Source organism: Podarcis melisellensis (assembly GCF_964234715.1).
Source record: "Podarcis melisellensis genome assembly, chromosome: 2".
Lineage (NCBI taxonomy): Eukaryota > Metazoa > Chordata > Lepidosauria > Squamata > Lacertidae > Podarcis > Podarcis melisellensis.
The window spans coordinates 59,306,410-59,332,169 of NC_138529.1; the positions used below are offsets into that span (position 1 = coordinate 59,306,410).

General features: G+C 39.2%; 1 protein-coding gene across 50 annotated transcripts in view; it reads right to left on the bottom strand.

Moving 5' to 3' along the window:
- COL23A1 (collagen type XXIII alpha 1 chain) overlaps positions 1-25,760 on the bottom strand; it is a 314,166-nt gene that overhangs the window by 39,936 nt on the left and 248,470 nt on the right. For 49 of the 50 annotated variants that reach the window (XM_081900604.1, XM_081900585.1, XM_081900605.1 and 46 more), the window contains exon 1: positions 1,234-1,317. In XM_081900604.1, coding sequence (XP_081756730.1) covers positions 1,234-1,302 — 69 coding nt within the window. In that variant the 5' untranslated portion in view covers positions 1,303-1,317. Of the gene's footprint in view, positions 1-1,233; positions 1,318-7,618; positions 7,646-9,308; positions 9,336-9,955; positions 9,983-25,760 lie in introns of those variants that run through there. The other variant, XM_081900617.1, reaches the window with a different exon arrangement.

Below are 25,760 nucleotides of genomic sequence, written 5' to 3' on the forward strand. Positions count from 1 at the left end.
CTATCTATCTATCTATCATCTATCTATCTATCATCTATCATCTATCATCTATCTAATCTATCTATCTATCATCTATCTATCTATCTATCTATCTATCTATCTATCTATCTATCTAATCATCTATCTATCTATCTATCTATCATCATTTGTCTGAATTTTTATTGAAAGTTTTCAACACAGAATACAAGAATTACTTTTTTAGATCCAGGACCTACTTTTAACCCAATCTGGCATCTGGGGACCCATTTCTTAATATTTTATCATATATTTGCATGGTGGTAGTGCTCCTGTTGCAACCCACCAGTTGATAGATAGATAGATGCCAGTTTCCCGTTAGAGGTAAACACTAACAGGGCTTCAGGGACATGTGTTTTGTCTCGCTCCTGGAACCATGTAACAGCTCTGGCTCTTTGTGTGTTTATAGCATACTTTGGGAGCCTTGTGTAAAGGCTATCAACGCAAGCGAGATGATCCGGGTTCCCACTTGCACAAGGAGCCTTTAAATGCATAAGGCACCCAGATGCAGATGTCCGCTGTAAACAATTCTATGGTCTGAAAGTCACATGGCTCTGGGGGATGGGCTAAAAGTGTGCATCCCAACTCTATTCAGTGTTCCTTTTTCAGGCAATAATATGTTAATGCCTGAAGAGGGCTCTGCTGCTTGTGAGAACAGAAACACTGTACAATTTTCTATTAACCTATCCTTAGATTCAGATTTTCAGGGAAACTGGCTCAATATTGTAATTGAGAGAATGCAATTCTGGCCAGGGGAAAATTAGATTTAAGAATTTATCTTTGGGAAAGTCTACTAGTCATCATGACATTCAGCATGACTTTGATTGTGTAGATGACAAAGAATGTTGCTTTCATGAAAGCAAATGTGAAATCCTGTCAACACGATGAGGCTGAGTAATTTGCTCAAAGTTAATGGGATGACTGCTTTAAATTGTCTCATTAGTTGATGTTTACCTGTGAATGTTTCTATTATTATTTTTGGCACTGTTGCAATGGCGGGGGGAAAACTCAGTTTCTAGTTGTCATGGCAATTGCTCCATTTTGTATATAATGTAAAACTGTTGGGGGTGGTGGTGGTTGTTAGATTGTAAAAGAACAGAACAGGAGAACGAAAGAATGGAAATGAAGGAGGCATTATCAGATCATAAATTAGAAAAGTGTTTAAAAAGCAACCTCACAATAAAACACAGCAAGCCAGAAGATTAAAAGCGATTCTACCTTAAGGATACGTCGGCTAAAAATAGGCTGGTCAGAGAGAAATCCATGACTGAGGCGAGGGAAAGCCATCTAGTCAATGTGTGGCAGGAAAGACAAAGAGGTCAAGACAAATGTTATGATGGTAGAGAAAAATGATTCAATCAGCATAATATATGAGAGGGAGCCCAGTATGGAACAAACAATTGGTATCACAAGGTGAAATAATAAATGGAACAGCAACAATAGATTTAAGACGCATTGTTCAATAGCTGTATAGGTAGTATCAGAATGTACAGCTTTCCATTAGGTCAGCATCACAGACTTCAGAACTACAAAATAATGACGGCAGTGGCGGTGGGTGGGGAATCTTACTAATTCCTCAGCTTCACAGGACATAGTTTAAGATATTTTTCAACATTTCTTTAAAGGGCAAGAATTGCTATCACTTCAGCAACGGTGATTTTATAGACACGTGTGTTCCCTGGCAACTGATATATATACCCACTAAGGAAGAATCTAGACAAATTCCAGCTTTCTATTGCTGGCATACCTTAACCATTTGGGAGTTCATGTTTTCCATTTTGAGTAGAGATGTTTAAATATTCAATTTTCAAACTTTTCTACTCTCATATTAGGATTTTGAAAGTGACCCGAGTGTCTGTTTAACTATATGAAGCTGAAATTCTAAATAAGCTTACTTGAAAGCAAGCCCCATTGAATACAGTGGTACTTACTTCAGAGTAAGCATTCCTAGGATTCTACTACATGATCTTTGTATTTGAGATTTGAGCTAAACTGTAAAACCATTCACAGGGCTGTATGCCAACCTGTCAGCCACAGTAAATCTCATTTCTATCCAAGTATGTTAAGCCCTAAAATAAAGTGTAACTTGAGTTACTGTACATACTTACAAGTGGTTTAAATATAGAAAAGCATGAGCCTGACTGCTTTGCCAGTCAACCCGTTTGGATAAGGCTAAGGCCTGACAGCCAAGTAAACTCAATTCATCTGCTTGATGTACTAGAAAGGAGATAATTTCTGTATATGGTTATGGGCGCTTTCTGTAAAGCTCATCTTCCTCATAAAAGAAAGAAAAATCAAATGGGATTAAAAAAAATCTAATTCATATAGTATCATTACATGTATCAAATGTTGTCCCCCCCTGCCAACAGCATATAAATACCCTGGAGTCAAGCAATTTAGTCCTAAAATGTAATTAAGTTAGACGTGGAATGTGGACCAGATTACAGAACTGGATACCAGAAGCATTGCTCCCCTGTTCGATAAAAGGACGGGGGTGGGGGGAGGGAACTGTCTACTACCATGGAAGAACTACCAGTGCTTCCATGAGTTTGGTTGAGGGTTGTCTGCAAAGTCGTAAGTTGCATGTAGCATCTGCAACACAGATGTACCATTTTCATATCCTCATCCTCTGTCCTGAGGCAAGTCTCATTGAACTGCATGTAAATTGTTTTAGTTGAGTACACGAACGATTAAAATCTTAGCTGAAGGACAGATCAACATGCGAGATCTACGCATTTGTTTTGGTATAACTGCTAGCAACACCAAATAAGAAGCACCTCTTGGAAAAGAAATTTGAAAAAAATTAAGTTGTTTTTGTAGAAAACAACTCATGTGGCCCAGGGCTGAGCAAAGACAATCTGCAACACTCTTGGAAACAAATGGTCATGATTTTAAGTAAAACGGTTGCATGACTTAATGAGAGTAGAACCCACTTTCTTTCCACATCCTATTTCTAACTACTTTGACAACAGAGAGGACTCACGACAGCGTAGCAGAACCTTGGTTCTTGTTCTGAACAACACTAAAACAACAGAGGGCAGCAACTGCTTTATTCTAGGGTAGCTTTCCTCAACTTTGTGTTCTTCAGATGCTGTGGGCTCCTATCCTTATCAGCAGTGGCCGGCATGGTCAAAGACCAGGGATGATGTACTCCAAAAATGTCTGGAGGGCACCAGGTTGGGGAAGGTTCCTCTAGAGAACTGGGAGAAGGAATTTCAATCATAGTCAATGCCCAATATATCACTGACTTTTTGGAAATACATAGCTATGGGTTGCAAATACTTCACTGTTCCCCCTGAATGTATTTTTGCATACACTGATTATCTTGTTTCCTAGTAAATGTCTTATACATTCATTTTGATTTGATTTAGTACATAGATAACAATGGTATCATTGCTAGTTTTTTAACTACCCATTCTAAACAGTTTCCCCATTTCTTTTTACTTTTATTAAGTATACTGCAGTAACTGTCAAGAACATGTGGTATATTTATTATCAGCTCCTTGCTTGTTTCTGTGCGCAGGCATATTTATCAAAATTCAGTAAAAGCTAGTCAGCAACAGGACAAACTGTGGAACTTGACCGAGTACCGAGTTTTGCAAAACAACAGTACAGCAACAATCCTCTCCATTTGTTGCAAATGCTGTGTGCTTCAACCAGAAATTCAGTCTCATTAAAAAGCCCTATCAAATTTCAGCAGAAGACACTTAATTTCGTGTTCTGAAGCACTGTTCTGAGATACAAAAACAGTGGAGAGTTGCTGCTTTCATGTCCTGCTAGTGGGCTTCTCAGAAGCATCTGGTTCACCACTGTGAAAACAAGCTGGACTACAAAGATGGGATGTTTTTTGCCCAGTGTTGAACTTTTTTGGCAAAATCGCCAAAAAGAATTTGCCGTTTTTGAGCTATTTTTATGCAAAATCAGCAAAAATGGCACTGTCAACATGGGTTGCCATACACCCAGATTTTCCTGGACATTTTTTTTCTGATTTATGCCCAGACACTGCTGCTGACTGCAGTATTCCATATATGTCTAGGGAAATTATAGATATATGGCAACCCTAGTTCTAGTCTTTTGACTTTTCTGTTTTTGATGTTCTTAAGTCTGTTAGGGTTGCTCATGCATTTTAATTAAGACATTATTATTTTTTTGGTGTGTGTTTTGCTTGCTTGTTAAGCACTTTGAATGATTCCTTCAGGATGGGAAAAATGGATATTAAAAAGAATAATATTTTTTTTTTAAAAAAAAGCATACTGTTGTCCTTCACCACTGTCTTCTTGAAAATTTACGAGCCTGAATTTCTTTCGTTTTGCTTTGAAAGCAACTGAAAATGCTTGGGGAATTGTATGCAAGCAGATCATGCAAAATGCATGATTGATGAAACAGATTCAAACATAATTGTTTCAGTTTCAGTTAAATTAAAAGAAATACATTTTGGGAAAGTCTGAGCTAATTCTTTAAAAATAACTGTAATTTTGAACTGGGAAAAGAATACTGGCACCATGTTTTTCCATGAGAAAGATGTTGTCAAACAGAATAGATGCATTAAGCTACTACTACTCAAGCTTAATGCATAGTTTCAGAACAGGATGCGCTCAAAGAAAATTATGCAATTTCCATTTTAATTAAATTATTACCCTGTCTCTAAAAAAAACCCCTATTAAGACAACTCCTTCTTTCAGAGGCATTAGCAGCTGCTGATTGTTTTTTCTTTACTGCCACCACAGAACATGTAATCTGAAATAATGTATCCTCCCATATAAACCAGGAAACAACTTTAGGAAATAAAGTCTATCACTGAGGCTAAAGAAAAGATATTGCTCAAGTTAAGGAAGTAAAGATAATTGAGGCCAGGTGGTGTCACAGGAAAGGTCCCAGGAATTGGAAGAGAAAACAGAAGGACTGAGGAGCCAAATAAATGTCCTAAACATCCAGAATCATTAACATTTGTGTCTGTGTGTGTGTGTGAGAGAGAGAGAGAGAGAGAGAGAGAAAATCACAAACAGTTAGTACCATAATCTGATTACTTGATGATCCTGCTGAGCGACTGGAGCTCAGTTTCCCCAAGGGATACAACGCATTTGAGAAACTGGGGCATGAACATATTTCATAACATGAATGCTTCTAAATGCAGACTGCTTTCATGCGTAATTGATAACATCTGGGGACTGCTTGCAACGTTTTCCATCTTTTTAAAACGTAACATATTTCCGAATGGTCTCCATTCAATGGTTTATATTTAATGGTGACAACTCTCTTCTAGGAACAGATATCAGGCATCACCAGTCACCACACACCTTTTCCTTACTACTCTTTCAGGTATAATCTTGTCTCAGGATATGGTTTTGTTCATAAAATAGCACAAGATTCCCTACATAGATAGTTTGAGCATGAAAGCCTCTAAATCCTACTTTATGAGGTGCATCCAGATATAATTTGCCACGTGAAACAGAGCAATATCATAATATAAAGTGTGCTGTCCTACTTCTGATAACGTACAGGAAACATTTCCCCTACAGAATATATTTCACAGTAGTTTGCATCACAGTGAGTATTGTGTAGTTTGAAAAAGGAATTCCTATTTTTTTTCAAAGTAGTTATATTAGCTTAAAAAGATTACACATAGGGTATACTGTACTTCCTATGATCAAGGGCCTCCATAACATTCTCAATTATAAAGTTAGAAGGTTCTAGAATCTCATCAGTGTTTTTTCAGTGCTCATTGATTCACTGGCCTTGCTGACAGGTTTTTTCACCTACACTGTACTGATTTGATGGCATATGAGAAGGGTATCAGGATGGCAAAGGCTGATCTAATGTCTAGCATATTCCCGGATTACTCAGCTATATGGCTGCCCTCACAGGAGATGATACAGAATCAATCTGCAGCATTGGCACAGCATGCATGCGCATGCTGAAGCCAAATGCCAGGCTTCTCCATTCCCTAGTAGCTGCAAAGGCTGTTCTCCATGGCAGCCACTTTGGGCATAACAGCAGCAGGATTCTGTACCTTGAATTCACTAGCCAATATTGAACCAGGCATGTCTTCATGTGCCTCAGTGTTCTTCAGCTATGAAATGGGATCAATGTTCTCTGAATGGAATAAATGCAATATCATACCTATATGCATATTATATGTTTGACATTCTGTGAGGTCTTTGTCACCTGGAGGGACTCATGCTTAGTTTCATTTCTAGATTCCTGCTTGTGCTGTATTTGAGTATGGATTACGTTTATTGATTTTATTAATGACAGCAAACCTTTTAAAAGCACAAGCAGCGGAGTTCCAGCAATAAATAATTGCCATTTAATAATGATAAAAGCTTGGGGAAATTTTTTAAACAGTTCTTTTGCCTATTTTTCACCTCTCCCACGAAAACATCCCTACTATGGATAAATAACTGTGACTATTACTATTCCAAAACTGCAATCCTTAAATACAAAAACTGTGACATTAGAAAAAAAAGAATTTGGACTGCTCTTTCAACTTGCTTTGGTTTTTGCTACCACATTTTCAAGCAAATGTCTTTGTTCATGGAGGCTAGAAACTTATTTTAAAACAGACGCATAGATCCCCAGAATCCAAATGGAGCCTTCAGGTGAAGGGTTGACCCATAGGCTGGCTAGGTTTGGCCTGTCCATTTTATAATTTCCCATAAAAGCATTCATTATTTTACTTGCTGTAAAATCTAAGCTGCTGTGATTAAGCTCCTGGTCCTATTTATCAGTTGTTGCCTGCTCAATTTCACTACTCTCAAGTTTAAAAACAATATTCTTTGAACTAATTTCCAGAACACTTCATTTCAGGCTTTTTGTTTTGTTTGTTTTTGTCTCTACCTCATACAAATGCACAAGAAGACACTTAATAAAGTTGATTGCAAATCCCTGAGGAGTGGGGGGTGGGAAATAGAACAATGCTTTGCCTAGAAACAACAACAAAAAAAGATGCATCTCTTCAGTTCACTGGAAGTGGAAATCCTGTTGTGGACATGTATATATTACAGCTGAACTCAGTCCCACTCCATTAAAATTAAGTAGAAAGAAAATGAGTCAGAGGAAGGATGCCCATATGCTAGCTTGTATGACGTTAAGAAAGGTTTATTAAATTCTAACTTTTATAGTTTAATGAGGCAGTCTTCCATATGGATGAGGACCAAGAAAAGGAAAGATGAAACAAGTTCACTATCAATTTCCTCATTGCCCTATGCTCTTTTTCTGCCTTTTAAAAAAAATATCTCATTCAGCTGAGAATCATCTTAAATTTGGGCTTCGATTTTCTAATACATGCCAAGAATTTAAGGCACCAAATTTCCTCCTGAGTTATCATAGTCATCCTCTTCTTCCAATTAATTTGTTTTCATTATAGACATCATTAGAGATCTTTGTAAGCTGACAATAAAAAAAAAAGTGATGGAGGAAGAACAAAAGAGGAGATAGAGAAACCTAAGTGGAGTGGGATGAATATGATAAAGTGCAGCTGCACACACAATTTTTCCTTTTTCACCTTGTTTCGTCTTCACATGCAAGTACATCTGTCTGTGCTTATCAAAGCCAGGCTCTAACATAAGCTTTAAAAATGTTCATAGTTAGGAACAGTGCTTACTCTTGGGCCAATGTCTCCTTGATCCCCCTGCAAAACAGAAAAGTCATCATAATTCTTCTTTCCCCCATTTCATTTATTTGTTGTTTAAGAGTTGCTGTGATGAGAGAATTCATTTCTTCCACATACAATAGAAAAGGGTGACCAATTGAATGAAGGAAGTTTCCAAATTAACATATGACCATGTGATGGACATCCTTCACACATTTCATGAATGCAAATACCTCAGTCTTTCCATTTAAAGGACTGCCAATCTATATGCAAAAAAATAGTTAGGGCACATGGAAGGAATTCCTGTGGGATTGTGGTATCAAGACAGGGCATGGATAAAATATCTGTGGAATTTTTTTAAAATTAGATTTTTTATTTCAGGAAACAAAACACATCCATACAAGGAAAACAGAGCTTAGTAGTTGTATAGAAAAGAAATAAAAATAGGGGCTGATGGTTGTAGTTTTAGAAGCTCCAAGAAAGGCAATCAAATGAAAGTGTCTTTCCATGAGGTTCCATGAGTCAATAAAAGGATATCATGTCGTACAGAAGGTGTGAGTCTCCCCCTGCCCACTGCCTGATTGATATTCCTTTTGTGAAATAATTAATTTGTCCATAAGCACGTTGTCCCACACTTGTGAAATCCAGGCTTCCAAAAGATTTGCATTTAAAGTTTTCCTATTATTTGCAGTCACTAATCTACCTGCAGTTAATAAGTGGAGGATGAGGTGTTTGCTGGTTATGTTCTTAAACTGAGGAGTAAAATAAGATAGGAGGGCTAATTTGGGGTTTGGTTTGTAGCGATTGTTCTATCATTTGGGAATACATTTTGGGCAAAACCACCACATATGTAGCAGAGAGCAAGGCATATTGCATTCCCTCCAGCAAAGGTTGGATGTGTAACAATTAATTCTATATAATTTGGCTGGGCAACGTGATATCTTTAAAGCATTTTCTTGAGTTCTAATTGAGATGCATCCAAATGGGAGTTTATTCTCCATTTGTTTCCAGAGTTGTTCCTCTAATTCTTCTCCAAAATCTTTACCCCATTTTATTTGTAATGAAGTGAGAGAAAGTGTAGCCAGTTGTGTGAGACTGTTATACAGCTGGGAGATGATTGCCCTTCCCAGTGGGTTGGTTGAGTCGGGAAGTTGCTCAAAACCATTGAAAGTGTTTGAACCCTTATATTTGGCTAATTTAGAAAACATATAATTTGGTGTATCTCTTACCAGTCACATGGTACATCTCCCAATATAAAATTTATTTCTAGAGCTGTAAGGAGCTTTTGGTTCTGTGGAATCCTTTGATGGCAATCATGTCAAAATCAGACGGTCCAAGCAGCAATAGGTAACCTGTGGCCCTCCTGATGTCATTGGGCTCCACCCACGCCAACCAGCAGGGCCAAGGGTGTGGAGATGTGGTCTGGAAGGCCACAAATTCCCCACCCTTCCCTAATGAAACGCAAAAGAAATACGGTATGTCCTAGTGGGAATTCCCAGTGGCAACTGGGACTGCAGATTCTGATACGGAAGCCTTGTGTATGGAAAAGCAAATTCCTGACAGTGGACACAGGAAACAATATGACCCAAAGGCCAAACAGGAAGATGATTTAAAAAGAAAGAATTGAGACACAACTCTTATTAGAATGCTTAGGAACCTACTTAAGAAATTTTAAGGCAATGTTCTGAATGACCAATCTTACCTTTTCCCCTTTTGCTCCTGGAGGCCCCTGTAGAGATCAACAAAAGGATAGTAAGGAAGTAGCTGATTAATCTACAGTGCAGCTCCCCCCCCCCACAAGTTTTACTAAAACAAATTATTTCAAGGAGAAAGAGGGGCCATTTACCTCTAATGTAGGGATGAGGAACATCCCTGATTTAACCTTTCCCCTGTCTTTATTTGTGGATATTTATGCTAGACCCTTTCCCCTGACTTCTATATATTTATGTATGTGAAATATTTTCCCCCTCTATAGAGATGCATTTAATCATGTGAACAATCTGAAGTGGTGCAGCCAAGACCTTGGTTGACTAACTCAGTGACTGACAGGTAAGCCATATTTGGGGCCCACAGAGCAGCTGTGACTCTCAGGTGACGGTTTTTATTCTTGCTTTATTAGAACACAAATATTTTATTCTTCAGTAAAGCTTTCTCAGAATATTCACTTTCTCATAATACTTTCATGAGCTCTGGGCCCATTAGTACAACCCAACTAGGTTCACACAGTTAAATCAATGGATTTTAGATACCGTGAAGCAGTGCCAAGCAGCTTATGATTTTGCATATAGCTGAATACTGACACTTTTAATTCATCCACAGTGTGCGTCTGTTACTCAGAGCATAACTTACTGGTTTGCCATCCAGTCCAAGAGGCCCCTAAAACAAAAGAAGACAACAATGTGTTATAAAGCAATATTATTTTTGTAGCACAGTAAACCCTGCCTTCCCACCTCAGAGGCTTTCCCCACGTGATCAGTGAAAAGCATGTCCTGAGGGCATCACAGTCTTTGCACAATAATTCTGAAAAAGCTGCTTTACAGGCTAATAATACAAGAGTGCAAGCCTGGTGTATAGGGTCTTCAGTGTGGTGCTACCCATCCTTTGAAATTCTCTTCCATCGCATATCAGATAGGCACTTTCTCTGTTGGCTTTTTGGTGCCTGCTAAAGACATTCCTCTTCCAGCAAGCCTTCTAAAACTTTGATCCCAAGTTGGTTTCTGTCCTGCATCTGAACTGATTTCATGTATCTGCTGTTTATACTTTAAACTGGTTTTTAATTTTAAAGGTGGTTTTTTTTATTTAAAATGTTATTCAATTGTTTTCAACTGTTTTTATATATGTAACTGTTTTATATGTTTTATATCATAAAGTGCTTCAAGATGCCTCATGAGAAACAATTCATAAATTACCGTATTTTTTGCACCATAACACTCACTTTTTTCCTCCTAAAAAGTAAGGGGAAATGTCTGTGCGTGTTATGGAGGGAATGCCTACGGGTGGCATGCCTACGGATTTTCCTCCTCTAAAAACTACGTGCGTGTTATGGTCGGGTGCGTGTTATAGAGCGAAAAATACGGTAAATCATCATCATCATCAATGCTTTTGATGTGTCAGTACTCACCAGTAGAGAATACCAGCACCTCTTTTTTAGTTTTGTTTTTTTCTGTCCATAGCAGCCATGATGTCCTGGCACCCATGACACTTCAATTAAGATAAAAGAGTGCCAGCAACTCATTGATTAATTTTTATTTTTTTTACCAAAAAGTACTGATAATATTGGTGCAGAACTAGCAAGACATCCACCCATGGCTCCTTTGGGAAGAAGGGGAGGATAGAAATTTAATAAATACAAGAGACATGGAAAGGAGTAGCCTCATTGTGTGGGAGTGTATGGATGTGCTCGCCCCTTACAAGTATTTATTAACACATCAGCACAGGAGAAGGTCAGAGCAAATTCTGACAAACAAAGCCAATTGAGAAAATCAACAGCAATGGTGTTTGTGTGTTGTTGTTTTTTAATGGATGCATTAAACGAGTACTCCTGCACAGGGTAGGGGGAATTCAAAGGAAGAGAATGGGATAAAAATTAATGAAATGATGTAAGTGCAGAATGAGGAAGGCTGCGCTACTAATCAAGTCACATGCAATACTTATTAGGTGTCTGACGTACATTCCAAACAATAAACATAATACATACGGACATACTATTTCCTTTGGGCAAATAATACTGTATTGCAGACTTGAATACTGTACTGTGAAAACGTGATATCCTCAGGACAGCAGTAGAAACTTCAGAGACAATTTGTTGACTTTGTACACTATTAATTGAACAAAACTGATCATGTGGGGAAACCCTGGACATTTCGAAAGGTGTTTAATTATTGAGCAATATTTTGGTTGGTTGTTTTTGAGGGACCACATCCTTTTCTAATTCTTTGTAAAATGGAAACCAGTTGGCCTTGTCATGCAAGAGTTGGTACCCACCCTTTAATGTGCTACTTTATTTGGAGGTTGTCCCTCACTGCATCTGCTTGCTAATTTTAAAAATGATTAATTACTAGCAGTGGTAAAAGCAGGGTTGCCATATTTCCCAGAAATCCAAGTATTATCTGGATTAAAGAAACTGCAGATGGTGCCTGGGTAATGCATCACCTGGTTTAGATTCTAAGCTTTTATGTGAAAAAGAACATTTCAAGTTGCAGAGAAAAACAGGAAAATGTGCCAATCACCTGGTACTTAGTAAAAAAGTTGTTTCTCCTCCCAAAGTTGTTTCTTTGTTCTAGGCAATGATGCTTAACCACTTAGCCACTCCTAACCATCACATGTGAATGGAAAAGAGCGGCTAAGTGGACCAAGTGGTTACCTAAACACTTGAAGGACAGAGCTTAACATTTGCAGAACTCCTCTCCACTCCTCTAACTTCTTTCTAACAGTGAAGGTAGTGCTTGCTGGTGAAAAGGTTCTGCCTCTTTTTATTTGCCACTCTGGGTGATGATGGGGACTGCTACTGCTGCATTTCTCTTTTCTGCTTGTGTATGCATGGACTCTTAAATTAAAAGCAATTATATAAAAAAGAAGCTGTGTGATATCAATGAGCAGATCACAAAACCATTATCAAAGTATCGTAGAATTTGTAGAGTTCAAATGGTGATCTAGTCTAACCCCTTGCCTAATCTCTGACAGGTGGCCATATAAAAAGGGCTTTAAAAACTTCATTGAAGTTCACCACCTTCTTAGGTTGTCCATTTCACTATTGAACAGCTCTTTCCATCCGAAAGTTCTTCCTAACGTTTAGTTGGAATCTGCTTTCTTGTCATTTGAATCTTCTGGTTTGGGTCCTGCTCTTTCGAGCAAACAGAAAACAAGCCTGCTTAAGGTCACCCGGTAAGTAGTGACTGAGTGGGTAAAAGAGCTGAGCTAATATGTCAATTCTTTCTTCCCTGGCATTGTAATCACGAAACAACCACAAGCCCTTCCATGGGTTCTTTTGTCATTGCTCAGTTTCTTGGCAACTAGTAGAGAGATAATTTTTTAATAGAAATCACACAAATGAGATAAGATTGTCCAGCTATGTCCAATTTGCATAATAATTTGCTGTTCAGTTTTCTGGGGCTGTGATATGGCAACCCTACATAAGGTTTTTTTTCTTTAAAAAGCTATTTCTTTATACAAATATAAAGACAGTAAGAACCAGCAATCATCACATATGATATATTAAGAGCGTCAAAGGAAATGGAAAAAATATTGATTTGTAGCAAGGTGAAAGAAGTGGGGAGAGATGATAGCAAAAGAAGTGGCCCTGAAATTCCTAAAAAATTTCTAAGAGAAGTAACACCAAGAGCAGACTTCCTCAAACTTGGCCCTCCAGATGTTTTTGGCATACAACTCCCATGATCCCTAGGTAGCAGGACAGGGTCAGGGATGATGGGACTTGTAGTCTCAAAACATCTGGAGGGCCGAGTTTGAGGAAGCCTGACCAAGAGCATTAGAAGTGCATGCTTGATCAAATCTCCCTGACTGCACAGAAGATTAGATTGCCTTTAAGGGTAAACCCTCTCACTGCTGATTATAGAATAAAATAAAGTATAAAAGCAACAGCAATGAATAATAAACAGCAGTAATCATAATAAAAGAAACATCCGGTTGAAAAACATTAAAATCCAATACACAAATGCTACTAAAAGCAATCAGCACTCCAATACAACAACAACCAGAAAAAGCCAAGCAAACCAAATGGGTCGTTAGGTTTTTTGTTAAAGTCCTGTAATGACTGGGCCTGGCAGACCCCACATGGTAATTAGGTATGGCAACCAGAAGGTACTTTGGTGATTGTAAGGGTCGCACCAAAGCGCCTCTGCTCTGGTACGCCCTTTTTACAATCGCCAGGCACCTTCCCAGAAGGTACTTTTATAAGGGATGCACCAAAGCACCTCTGGAAGGCTGTGACTGCAGCTGAAGGAAGCAGCAGCAATCGAGGAGGAAGCAGCAAAGGTGTGGGGCAGGGGTGGAGAGCGAGTGAGCGAACAGGCAGGAGACAAGTGGTGGCAGCAAGATGGTGGTGGAGGAAAAAGAGGTGGCAGTACGCTGTACTGACCCAAAAAACACAATGCTGACTTGAAACTTGAGTTCCTGAATATGATGGTAAGTAAACATGCATACAACTGGGCGGAACACCAACTCATTTAATTACCAATTTCAAAAGGGATTTTAGAAATACTGTGTGATTTATGCAGCGTGTACAGTATGCACATTCATCTCCTGTAGTTTAGCATCCAAGTAATAAAAGTATAAACCAAGCCTATATATAGCCACCCTTGTATAGGGCCTTCGTAAAACATCAAAATAAAGTTTCAGTCATCTGTTAGTGCCAGGCCACGTCTGTATCCTAAGTGGCTGCATATGGGAGGCAGACAGCTGAAAAGTAAAGTCACTCCACCACTGAGTGTCCACACTGAGTGTCCTCAAACAATTTGGCAATTGCTCTGAAAATTTTTCATACTGCTATTTTGTATGGTGAAGTTAAATTGGGAGAAATCATTTGGCAGAGTAATATGGTGAGGGACACACTGACATCATTATTGCTTAAATGCAGACCTTTATTGTTATAATCAGTCCCACAACATCCATCTGCAGTGCAGATGGAAGCAGATCTTTTCCTGAGTTTTACTATGGACAGCAAGGACCAGATATACCCCAGAGTGGATCCAGTGAGGATCCCACTTCAGAATTTGATTATTTTAGGGTGAATTCAGGGTTCACTGGAGCTGTGCGGCAGCCACTTAAGTCTACCTTGTGTTGCTGCCTATAGACAGAGGGGTGATGAAGTTGTTTGTAGCCTTTGATCATACTGTTAAGTCCAACATTACCCTCCTTCTGAAGCCTTCTCTATATCTGGAGCCTTGGGTGATTGCCAATGTTGGGCTTCACTGCATAATCAAACCACTGCCGCCCTATGTGATACAACCATTAACTATGTGATAAGCTTTAAGCAAAGACCTGTAGTTCCTAGTTATCTGAATCTAGCAGTTCCAGATCCGGAGCAAACCTGGCCCTCCTCTCATCTGATCAGCACATAAAGCTGTCCCAGCAAGTTCTATACCCACTAAAATATGGGCAGAAGACAAATGCCCTCAGCCACCACACCGCTGCAACATTTTGCCAATAGAGGAGGCAAGTACAACCTTCAAGTCCTTGAGGCAGCAATCTCAAAAATGACATTTCTCTTACAATGCGTTTTAAGCATTACAAAGCTCTGCAACTATTTTCTGCAGAGGTAGCATTATACTGTAAAGTCTTGGACTGGAAATCTATCTTTAAACTGGCCACAAGTACAAGTATTGGACATACATTTTGGGTTTATTTTATTTCACACAGTGATACTTCAAATGAGTAAGTACTCTAATAGGAAAAATGATTGGCTAAGACCAGAAGGAGTTGTGCAGGGTCAGCTTAAATATCCATGTTGCTCAGTATCCTCTTTTGGACAGAGGCCAAAACAAATGCTTCAGTTGCTGCATGGGAAATCAGGCTATTAATCTCCTTTGTTCAGTTGCAGTCAGCACTGTCATTCTAGTTTTATGCCGAACTATAATTTTGGTCCTTGCACATCTTTGACCTATACTTTTCTCCTCTGCAAATACTCACATGCAAAGCTGGACACATAGAATGCACCAGTCTTTTTATTAAAAGCATGCTCATCCAGCCACACATATTCTATAGCAGACTGGTCAGTCAATAGCTATCTGAAACTGTGCTCCTCCATTGAGTGTAGCCAAGCTAAGAGTATAGCAATTCTAAATTGCATGGGTTTTTTAAAGCACCCCGTGCAGGCAACAGCACCCTTTACAATAAGGAAATCCCAGATAATAATTGCACCATATAAACTACTCCTCCGACTTTTTGAGGCCCCTGCTTTATATAACCTTCTACACAGTTATTTAAGTTTTAGGAAAAGTGGAAGAACAAGCTGATGTTCCATGGCCATATTATGGCTGCATCTTGGCTGATAGCAATAGGCAGACTCAGATCTTGGATCATGTGATGTGAATTTCATTTGTGTGTGTGTGAAGATCACTTCTGTAATGCTTAGCAAATCTCAGCACATTGTGTAAGAAATCCAAATACATGGATCTATTATAACCACTGCACTTTGCATATCAATCCAAACTAGGAAGCAGCTGATCATCTCACATGCATCATTTGGCCTCATGTGTTCTCATCTTCCTCTCTAGTGCCAAACCCATCACTACAGAGTACAAATTAGGAACACTGCAGCCACAAAGTAAGACCCTAGAGCAGATACACTTTTCTAACTCATATTTGTACATAAAAGTTGCCACATGTTACACACATTACATCTTCCTCTAAATCTATACATACATAGTGGGTTATTGGTGTTCATTACCAGCGTAAATCTGAAATAACCACAAATGCAATCATGGAGTTTGGACTTCCACCTCGAAAACAAAATTTGAACATTCCTCTGTGCTTTAGCATAAAATTCACAGGGCAACCAGCTCAGTCAAACAGTCTGAAATGATGCATGCTGGGGGTGGAGGCATAATCTATGAAAAGCATTATTGCTAAGAATATGTATTGAATTCTCTGCTGTCAACTTTCTCCCCACTTTTTGCGATTCAAAATAACCAAAACTTCTGACTGGAGCAGTCCTGATGAATGTCAGAATTCTCAGTTGTTCCAGCATTTTACTTCAGGAATTCATGTGCTTTCAGAAAGGCAACCTTAAACCTTTAAGATTAGGGTCTAGGGATTAATTTTTTTTTAAAAAAAAAGGTTACAGGAAAGCAAGGCCTTAAAAAAATCTCAAAAGAAATAAATACACATATTTTAAAACTCCTATTGGAGTGCTTGTTTACTCCTTTAAAAATACCGTTGTTGAAAATAAAATTACTCCTTTGAGCTATTTCTTCTTTTTTTATGGAGCTGAAAGGAATAAACTTTCCCTCTTCTAGAGAACTGTGTTTGTGTGTGTGTGTGTGTGTGTGTGTGTGTGTGTGTTTGAGGGGTGGGAGAGAATCAACACTGCAAAATATTCATTTCTTTCCAGAACAACCCAAACAGAATTGAATTTCAGAATAATAACAGTACAGAACTGAGGAAATCTGTTCATACCTGCTTATTTGATTTATCATTTGCGCATACAGATCCACCATTCTTCATTAACAAATTATACTGTTTACAAGAATTACTAAGCATTGTCGCATGACGGTCTGGAGTTTGTACAATGCAGCTGTATCACAAGGAGTGGTAGGACAGCTGTCAAGAGCTAGCTTTGTTGCTTACAACAGAACAAGAACATTGGAACCTGCAGCTCTCTATATGGGGAAAAGCAAGTTTGCATTGTACGTGGAAGCAGGACTTTTTGTTTTAAAAAAGAATTATTAGCTGCAAATTAGATAATCAGTAAACAAGAGTTGTATCCAAAACAGTAGTCCTCCTGTTAATTCCTCCTACCGAATGGTACTTCCTATTCTGCCTGCCAACCCTCCACATCCCCCCAAATCTGCCCCAGAGCATGAATGAACCCCAATAATATTAGTTATATGGGATTTACACTCAAGTATGTTGGGATTGCATGTTTTCAGTCAAACCATTTTTAAACAGTAGGTAAACTTTGAAGTAACTTAGTTAACAGTAGGAAAAACAGTTAATCTGTTGGTAAAAGTGGTAACTCAAATTATATTAATAGAGGTTTTCATCTTCTCTCATCATCAAGCCATTGTTCATTTTCCTGTACTGATCTGAGGCTGGATGCAGAAAGATCCTCTGCTCTCACAGCTCCTTACTTTGAACTCGAAGTATTGTTATGAGTTCAAGGGTGCCAGACTCCCTTAAATTCCTGCACCCAGTAAGTGTTAGAATTTAATCAAGCCTCCTGAATTCTTGAATCCAGCAGGCGGTTAAAATATAAGCTAAGCTAGCTTCCCCATGGGGTAATCACCTGAGCAACGGGCAATTAAGAGAACAAAGGGGAGGTGATGAGCCATTAAGGAACCAAGGAAAAGGGGCTCTGTGCCAGACAGCAAGGGTGCCCCTCCTCCTTCTCTTAGTTAGACAAAGCAGGAGTTTGGAGGACAGAGTTGGCTGTGATGTGAACTAGAGGAAGAAGATGCAGGCGGGAAAGGCTGAGAAAAAGGCATGGCTGATTTTCTGCTTGAATCTAAGGCTGTGGCTATGGGAGAAACAAGACCCTTTGGGGTGTTAATGCTGTGAACCCCTTCATCATAGGCTCAGGTTGTATATATTGGAAATAAACCAACTATCATAAGGACACCACGGTCTTTGTGCCTCATTGCCGAAAGGAAGCATGGACTCTGGGTGAGCGCCTGGAACCCCTGGAATCTCGTATTGCTCAGAGATTGGGGTGGCATGCAACAGTTTGTTTCCTGGGTTTCTTTTCTGGTCTGAGTGCAGCTTCCAGAAAACACCAGACACAAAATACAACTAATCCATAGGACATGCCAACATAACTCTATTTCAGAGCTGAACTGCTGGCAACAACAAGAAGAAAACATGTTGCTAAATGAAGCAAAGGCACGTCTGGCTGCCACATGGATGTTGAAGTCAACACCCTGGATATGATTGTCCTGGGGTTTCACGACCTGCCATAGGCAACACACCACCTGAAGGCACATATGCTGCATCAAAGTACAAAAACACACAAAGGTTTATTTATAGACTAATTTATAGCAGTAAAATATATATATAGAAAAAAATGCTGGGTGGGTGGGGGTGGAATGTAAGATTCAAGCATGTTTCTTTTAATTGTAAAATGTACTGTAACATTTATTCTACACCTTTACAGGCATGAAATGTGACATTTTATTTTTAGAGTAAATTCTTAGATTCAGAAATATTTAGTCTGCTTTAAGATTTGGATTAAAAAAACCCAAAACAACAACAACAAAACAACAACAACCCAGAAATAAGGTACTTAAATAACCTTCAAATTTTATGTTGAGAGTGTTCGTGCATATTTGGTGCTGGCTTGCAGCAGCAGTTACATTTGAAAACCAGATTTATTTGGTGGGAAAATATTTATTTGGTGGGAAATTCACACCCAAGCAAACAGTGAATCTGTCATGCTCTCTAGTGCAGAGCACAGTTATTATGACTACTGACTACCTTAAACACATTCCTCTCCCAGTCCACAACACAATGTCAGGCCGATCATCTTCTCTCCCACAGGCTTTTCTCAATGCCACACTGAGCTGCAAATTAAGTAATTAGTAAGCACGCCATTGTATATGAACGCTTATGATTTTGCCTTCCCTCTCAGAACTTGTGGCAGCATGTGTGAAATGTTTTAAGAGGAAAACATGTTGAATGGAGTCTGCATGAACAACTGGGGGAAAGATAATTGCCAGGATCTCGACGGATGAATGAAGACAGCTATTAAAATACAACATACAAGACAACGCAGTATTAATGACTATTAGCCAGGTAGCTCAATTGAACCTCCATGGGCAGGAGCAGGTTATATCAATACCGGAAGCTGGATACGAAGATCAGACAATGTCAGCATCTTTATGCCTTGGGTGCCTTTAAAAGAGGATTTCACAGATTCAAGGCGAAGCCCATCAACAGCTACCAGCCAGGGTGGTTATGTTCCACCTCCACTGTTATTGGCAGCATGGTCCTGAAATACCAGGTGCTGGGCAGAGTGCTCTTAAGCTCATGTACTGCTTGTGGGCTTCTCATAGGCTTCTCTGGTTGGTCACTGTAAGAACAGGACACTGGATTGGACAGGTCAGCAGGCTCTTCTTATATTCTTATGCCTGACTTGATTTTTTCCCTAGGGGCATTAGGCAAGCCTGGGATGAAAAACAATGGGCCTTGATGTGATTCAGCAACCCATATACAGTGGTACCTCGGGTTAAGTACCGCTGGAGCACAATTTCTGTTCTCATCCTGAAGCAAAGTTCTTAACCCGAGGTAATATTTCTGGGAGACTGTAACCTGAAGCGTACGTGGACCCGAAGCGTATGTAACCCGAGGTACACTGTAGTCTTTAATGTTGTGTGCCTACCAAATTATCAGAAAATCAACCCCGGCTGATAAAACAGCAGTAACAAGAGATGATTGATTTTCAGAATGCATCACAGATAAATTGTTTGGAATGCTAATGCTTTCTCCTTCCACCTACCGACCCACTACCTACAGCAGGGATTCCAAAACACTAGGCTCTCTTCCCTTGTCTTTCATGTGTGTTTCTAATAATCTCACCACTCACTCATCTCACCACTCACAATCTTACCAGCAGTGTAATCTCCCCTACAAGAGTGTCTAAATTTCATACTCAAGAAGATTAGTTCCATTTATTTATTTGTTCACAGTATGTTGACCAAATAGAGCCTCTAATACTCTACCACAGACCTTTGCAAAAAGTTATTTCAGTTAGTTAGACATGGCAACCATTTCCGCTACTAATGTGAGCTGACACTTGAGGCAGTAATGTAGGGGGTGTGAGGGGATCCAAAAGTAAAAATCAGCTACTGTTTCCACATGAGCTCTAATCAAAATTGAGCAATATTTAAAAAAGCAAATTAAATGCTATTGTTAAGGCCATGCTGTAAGCGTAAGGGCAATTGGCTTGATTGTAGCTTCCAGTGTTATTCCTTGAAATCACAAGGATCAAGGAATGAAAAATGATTTTCAAATTTAATTTTACTTGGGAGAGAAAATGGGCCACTGGGCCTTAATACTGAAAATGCATTTGACGATATAGGCAGGCATGTGCTCAAGTATGTACACAACACACACACACATGTTCCACCAAGGTTCTGAATAACCAGTCACTTACTTGCCATTGTTACCATTCTCTCTTCTAAAAACAATGCAACATGGTTTGGAACGACCATACATTCCGATTTAACTTATGCTTTTTATTAAGCATTACAGCACCATGCTGCATTAATTATGTGACAATCCCAGAGTAGCATTTTAAGTGACTGATTGGTTTTGTGAAATAAGAAATTTCTGGACTGAAGGATTTATGGGCTTGACCAAACATCAGTTGGAGGCAGTGTTTAAACATGTTTTTAAAGCATTTAAACGTAATTTCTGCTAATACAAATTCCAAGACTGATTTATTTTTTAATTTGTTGGTTTTCAATGCAAAATAAGACATCGTAAGGAAAAGACTTACAGAAAAGAGCTACAAGGATGGTAGTCTGCTGTATAGCACTAGTCCAAAAATTCAATTACAATCAGTAAATAACTGTTGCGCTATATATTTATATTCAGTATATATTTATATATTTATATTCAGAAGACATGATGCATGCAAAGTGCTGCAATGGCTTTGCATTTAACCTGTGTAATATGCATGGCTGATGATCACACATGCCCATGGTTACATGGAAGAAGTATTCTGTGTACTGCAAGTGGTATACAGTGGCATAAAGGATTCCAGTGCACAATTTTTAAAACCACCATGACTGTGAGAAGCTCACTGGGTAGCCTTGGCCTAGTCACCGTCTCTCAGCCTAACCTACTTCACAGGGCTGTTGTGAGGATAAAATGGGGAGTAGAAATTGGGAGAAAAGGTGTTATAGAAATGTAACAAACAAACAAACAAACAAACAAACAAACAAACAAACGGTCTTTGCAAGAATGTATACTATTTCTTGATTTACTCTAAGTTAAAGAGATAATATTTTCAACCAAGATGCTACAGGAACTGTCTGCAAACATCTACCTTTGCTCTATATTAGCATCTATTTGCACTGTGATGAATCTTACCGGTTTTTTTTACATGTTTTGGGGTGGGGTTGTTTTTTAAACAAGATGCAGTTGTGATAGTTTTTGTATTTCCTTCTGGTAAGGTAAAGATAAAGGGACCCCTGACCATTAGGTCCAGTCGTGACTGACTCTGGGGTTGCAGCGCTCATCTTGCTTTATTGGCTGAGGGAGCCGGCGTACAGCTTCCGGGTCATGTGGCCAGCATGTAGCAAACCAGAGCAGTGCACGAAAACGCCATTTCCCTTCCCGCCGGAGTGGTACCTATTTATCTACTTGCACTGGCATACTTTCAATCTGCTAGGTTGGCAGAAGCTGGGACCAAGCAACGGGAGCTCACCCCATCGCAGGGATTCAAACTGCCAACCTTCTGATCGGCAAGTCCTAGGCTCTGTGGTTTAACCCACAGCGTCACCTATGTCCCTTCATTTCATTCTGGTATTATGGTATAATATTTAATCATTATTTGGTGCATGTAGAGCCTTCACTTTCTGATTTTTTTTTTAAGGTTACTGCATAAATGTGTAATCAAACAAATAAATCTATTGCAGAAAGCACTGGGACAAACTTGCTCATGAGAACCTTGCGTGTTTAGAGAATTGCAGTCTAATTCTGAGTAAGTCCAAAATATATCAGCACAAACTAAAGTAAAATGCATCACTCTATATATGTTCCTGTTCATCTTACTGTTCTGTTATGAGCATTGGCAGAAAAAAAGTCCAATTCTGAATGTTGTCCAGTCTTAGAGCTGCCTATTCCTGGGGGAAGCATTGCCAGAATCATGTGACTTGGTGAACTCTAAGTAATCTGGCAATTTCCTCATCCTATCAGAAGGAGTGAAGTGTTCTGAGGCTGCATGTTTAGCTAGGATGAAGATTAAAAACAAAACAAAACATACTTTGGGTTACAAAGTAAAGTATTGGCTGAGAAAAACTTTTTGACAACTAGCCACTTGCTCATTCAAAGCCATCCTCCTTGTTTTCCATTAGGACTCCTCTGCACAATCACTTCATTGCACAATAAATGTGCATATGTTTCTCATTTGCTGCTCGCAGTGCTCATCCCTTCCTCTCAATACTGTACTTCTGTTGCTGTGAGATTGCATTTCAAAGGGCTCAAAATGCAATGTTTCTGTACTAAAGTGGATGTAATATTTTGCCCGGATAGTCCATTTATGATTATTGTGTAGAACATTATAACAGTGAGTGTCTTAAACATCCCACTGCATTTTTTGTGTGTGATATGCAATTAGTCAGAACTGACACAGCACTTCTTGCTTCATGCCCATACCATGTTGCAGTTTTCTTTTAATCTTCTTCTTCTTCTTCTTCTTCTTCTTCTTCTTCTTCTTCTTCTTCTTCTTCTTCTTCTTTTCTTCTTCTTCTTCAATATAGAATTACCACAGACATAGAATAACAAGTCTTGTTGATGAAGAACCAGCATGGCTTTTGCAAGTGTAAGTCCTGTTTAACTAGCCTTTTAGAGTTTTTCAAAAGTATATGGATATGAATGATTCAGTAAACATCTCAAAAAAATCCTACACCAGAGACTTTTGAGTAAGCTTAGCAGTCATGGGATAACAGGGCAGGTCCTTTAATGGATCAGTACCTGCTAAAGAACAGAAAGCAGAGAGTAGGAAGAAATGGGCGATTTTAACAATGCAGGAAGTGAAGGCCCTAAAGGACCTCTGCTTTTTAACTTGTTTGTGGGTGACCTTGATTTAGGGGTGAGATGCGAAGAGACCAAATTGTTTGGGATGGTAAGAACAAAGAGGAATTGCAAGGTGCTCCAAAGGGTTGTCTACAAACTGGGTAAATGAGCATTAAAATGGCAAATGTATTTCAATGTAAACAAATATAAAATGGTGCACATTAGGGCAAAAGAATCCTATTCACATATGGGCATCTGAGGTGGTGTTGACTGACCAGTAAAGAGATCCCAGAGTCATCAAAGATGGCTAAATTAAATTTTTGACCCAGAGTACAGCAGCTGTGCAAAAGGCAAGTTCCATGTTAGGGATCTTTATGAATGGGATTGAAAATAAAACTGCCAGTACTGTATTATAATGTCATTATACAAAAATATAGTCCAATCATATTTGGAATATAAGGATATCAACAAACAGGTTGGAGAAGGCTGGCATATACATTTTGCAGATATTGTCTGAGGTTAACCAGAACCTCCACCAGCATCTTGTCTACGTCTCACATTTGGCTGCCACCTTTCTTCTTTCTTCTCACTTTCTGAAGACTCGGGTCTGCAGTTTTCCTTAGCTCCAGCAATCAAGCAGCAGCTGCAACCCCAGAAAAAGGAGTGGGGAAGTGGAGGGACCCATAGGCAGGGCAATGCTCAAGAAAGGGATATATTGGGACCACATGAAAAGTAGGGCTGAGAAGGGGAAAGGAAGGGTGGTGGCAAATCTGCTTGTTTTTGTTTAAGCAAAGTTCATGCTTATAATTATATATTTCACATGAAATCAATTTTGCTTTTTTCAAGCCATACTGTTATTCTGAGTGTGTTTCCCATCATTGTTGGGTTGTTGTTTTTTATTGTCTGTGCAATAAGAAGCTGAGGAATGGGTTATCTGTCAGCTCAAACAGCTGCCTCCTGCACTAGCATTGTGGATTATCCCTTCTGGAGCCATTCCCACCTATTCTCCTGCTGATATACTTTACATCACTGCAAAGAGTAGAGGAATTATAGGTACACAAAACCAGATGATCTCTTCCTTGAAATGATTCCAAACATTCAGTTTTGTTGCAAAAGAATATTTGAACATCAATGTAAAAAACAGATAGAAGACTTCTAAAGTCCCCCATGGGAATTTGTTGCTGCCAACCATTTCACTTTCTCTTGTGAAAGCAATAAATCCTTGTATTCCTTTCTAAAGATGATTATGCCAATAGAGACTGTTTCATCTGTTCATCAGGCAAGCTATGCATCTCCCAATACCCATACAGATTTGCAGGGAGAAAAAAGATATCTGAGAACAACCTATGGTGTAGCATATCAAACACGTTTTGAAGTGCAACGTGTTTTTTAGCATACACAATACAAGCACATACTAAGTACATAATATATGAAGCAGTCCTAACAGAAGAAACCAGAGACAGGAACCAGGACTATCCATAAGGGCTACACTATACTACTACAGAATCAGAGTTTGATGAGACCTCAAAAGTTATCTAGCCCAGCTTCTGCCGATGCAGGAAACCCATTCCTGATAGTGACTATCCAGCCTCTGTTTAAAAACATCTAATGAGGGAAAGTCCACTACTTTCCCAGGCTATCTGTTCCATGAGCAAACAGCTTGCACTGCCATGAAATCCTTCCTAATGTTTTGTCTAATCCTTTTCCTTGTAATTTGAACCCACTGGCTCATGCCCTACCCTCTGGAGCAACAGACAGAAAAATTGCTCCATCCTCTATGTGGCAGCCCTTCAAACAGCTATTGTACCACCTCTTATAAGTCTTTTCTCCAGGCTAGACATACCCAAATCTTTCAACATTTTCCTCATAGGAAATAGTCTCTGTCACTCCCCTCTGGACATATTTCAGTTTGTTGATATCCTTCTCAAACTGTGCTGCCCAGAACTGGACAAGGTGCTCCTGATGAGGTCTGAGAGAAGGATCTTTACTCCTTATGCTTTCCACATTTCAACTGCTTCAACCCAGAATTGCAGCAGCTTTATTTTATATTTTTGGCCACCATATCACACAGCTAACTACATGTGTCATAAAGTTCTAAGGTTTTGACTATTGGGCTTGTTCCTGTATGCTTTCTGCACTGGTCAGGTCTTTATTCTCCATATTGTTGCTAAAGAACCCCCAATTTTAATTGTGTAGCAAACAGCACACCAAAACCATCATCAAATAATAAGTCACTAACTTCTTTGAAAGTAGGTACCAAGGCAACAAGAAATGGCTACATGATGGAGCATTAGAACATACCACAGGAAAATAACCACATCAGTTGCTGCCTCAATGTTTTTTTGATCTACACATGGGTTATAGTTTTAAGGTGCTGCATAGGACTCTTTTGGGAATTACTAAACTGACCTTTCATCCTAAGCCAGATGAACTCCAAGGCTAGGCCAAGAGAAACTGAGGACTGAGATCCAAAGAGCCCTTGTGAATGTTTGCAGCACATTTACATTCTCATTGAGAGGGAGGCAAATTTACCCTTGTGGCTGGAACACCTATACCCCGTGAAATGCTGAAGCAGAACCCCATCCTGCCTCCAAGTAGCAATGGGAGATTTACTTTCAGGGTTAATCAGCTGGTGGGGTATTTGTCGGGATTACACAGGGAAAGATAATTCAACCTTCTCTTGTCACATAATACAATCCTTGCAAAACTCCTTACCCCCACCATGCTCAACACCACATTTAGC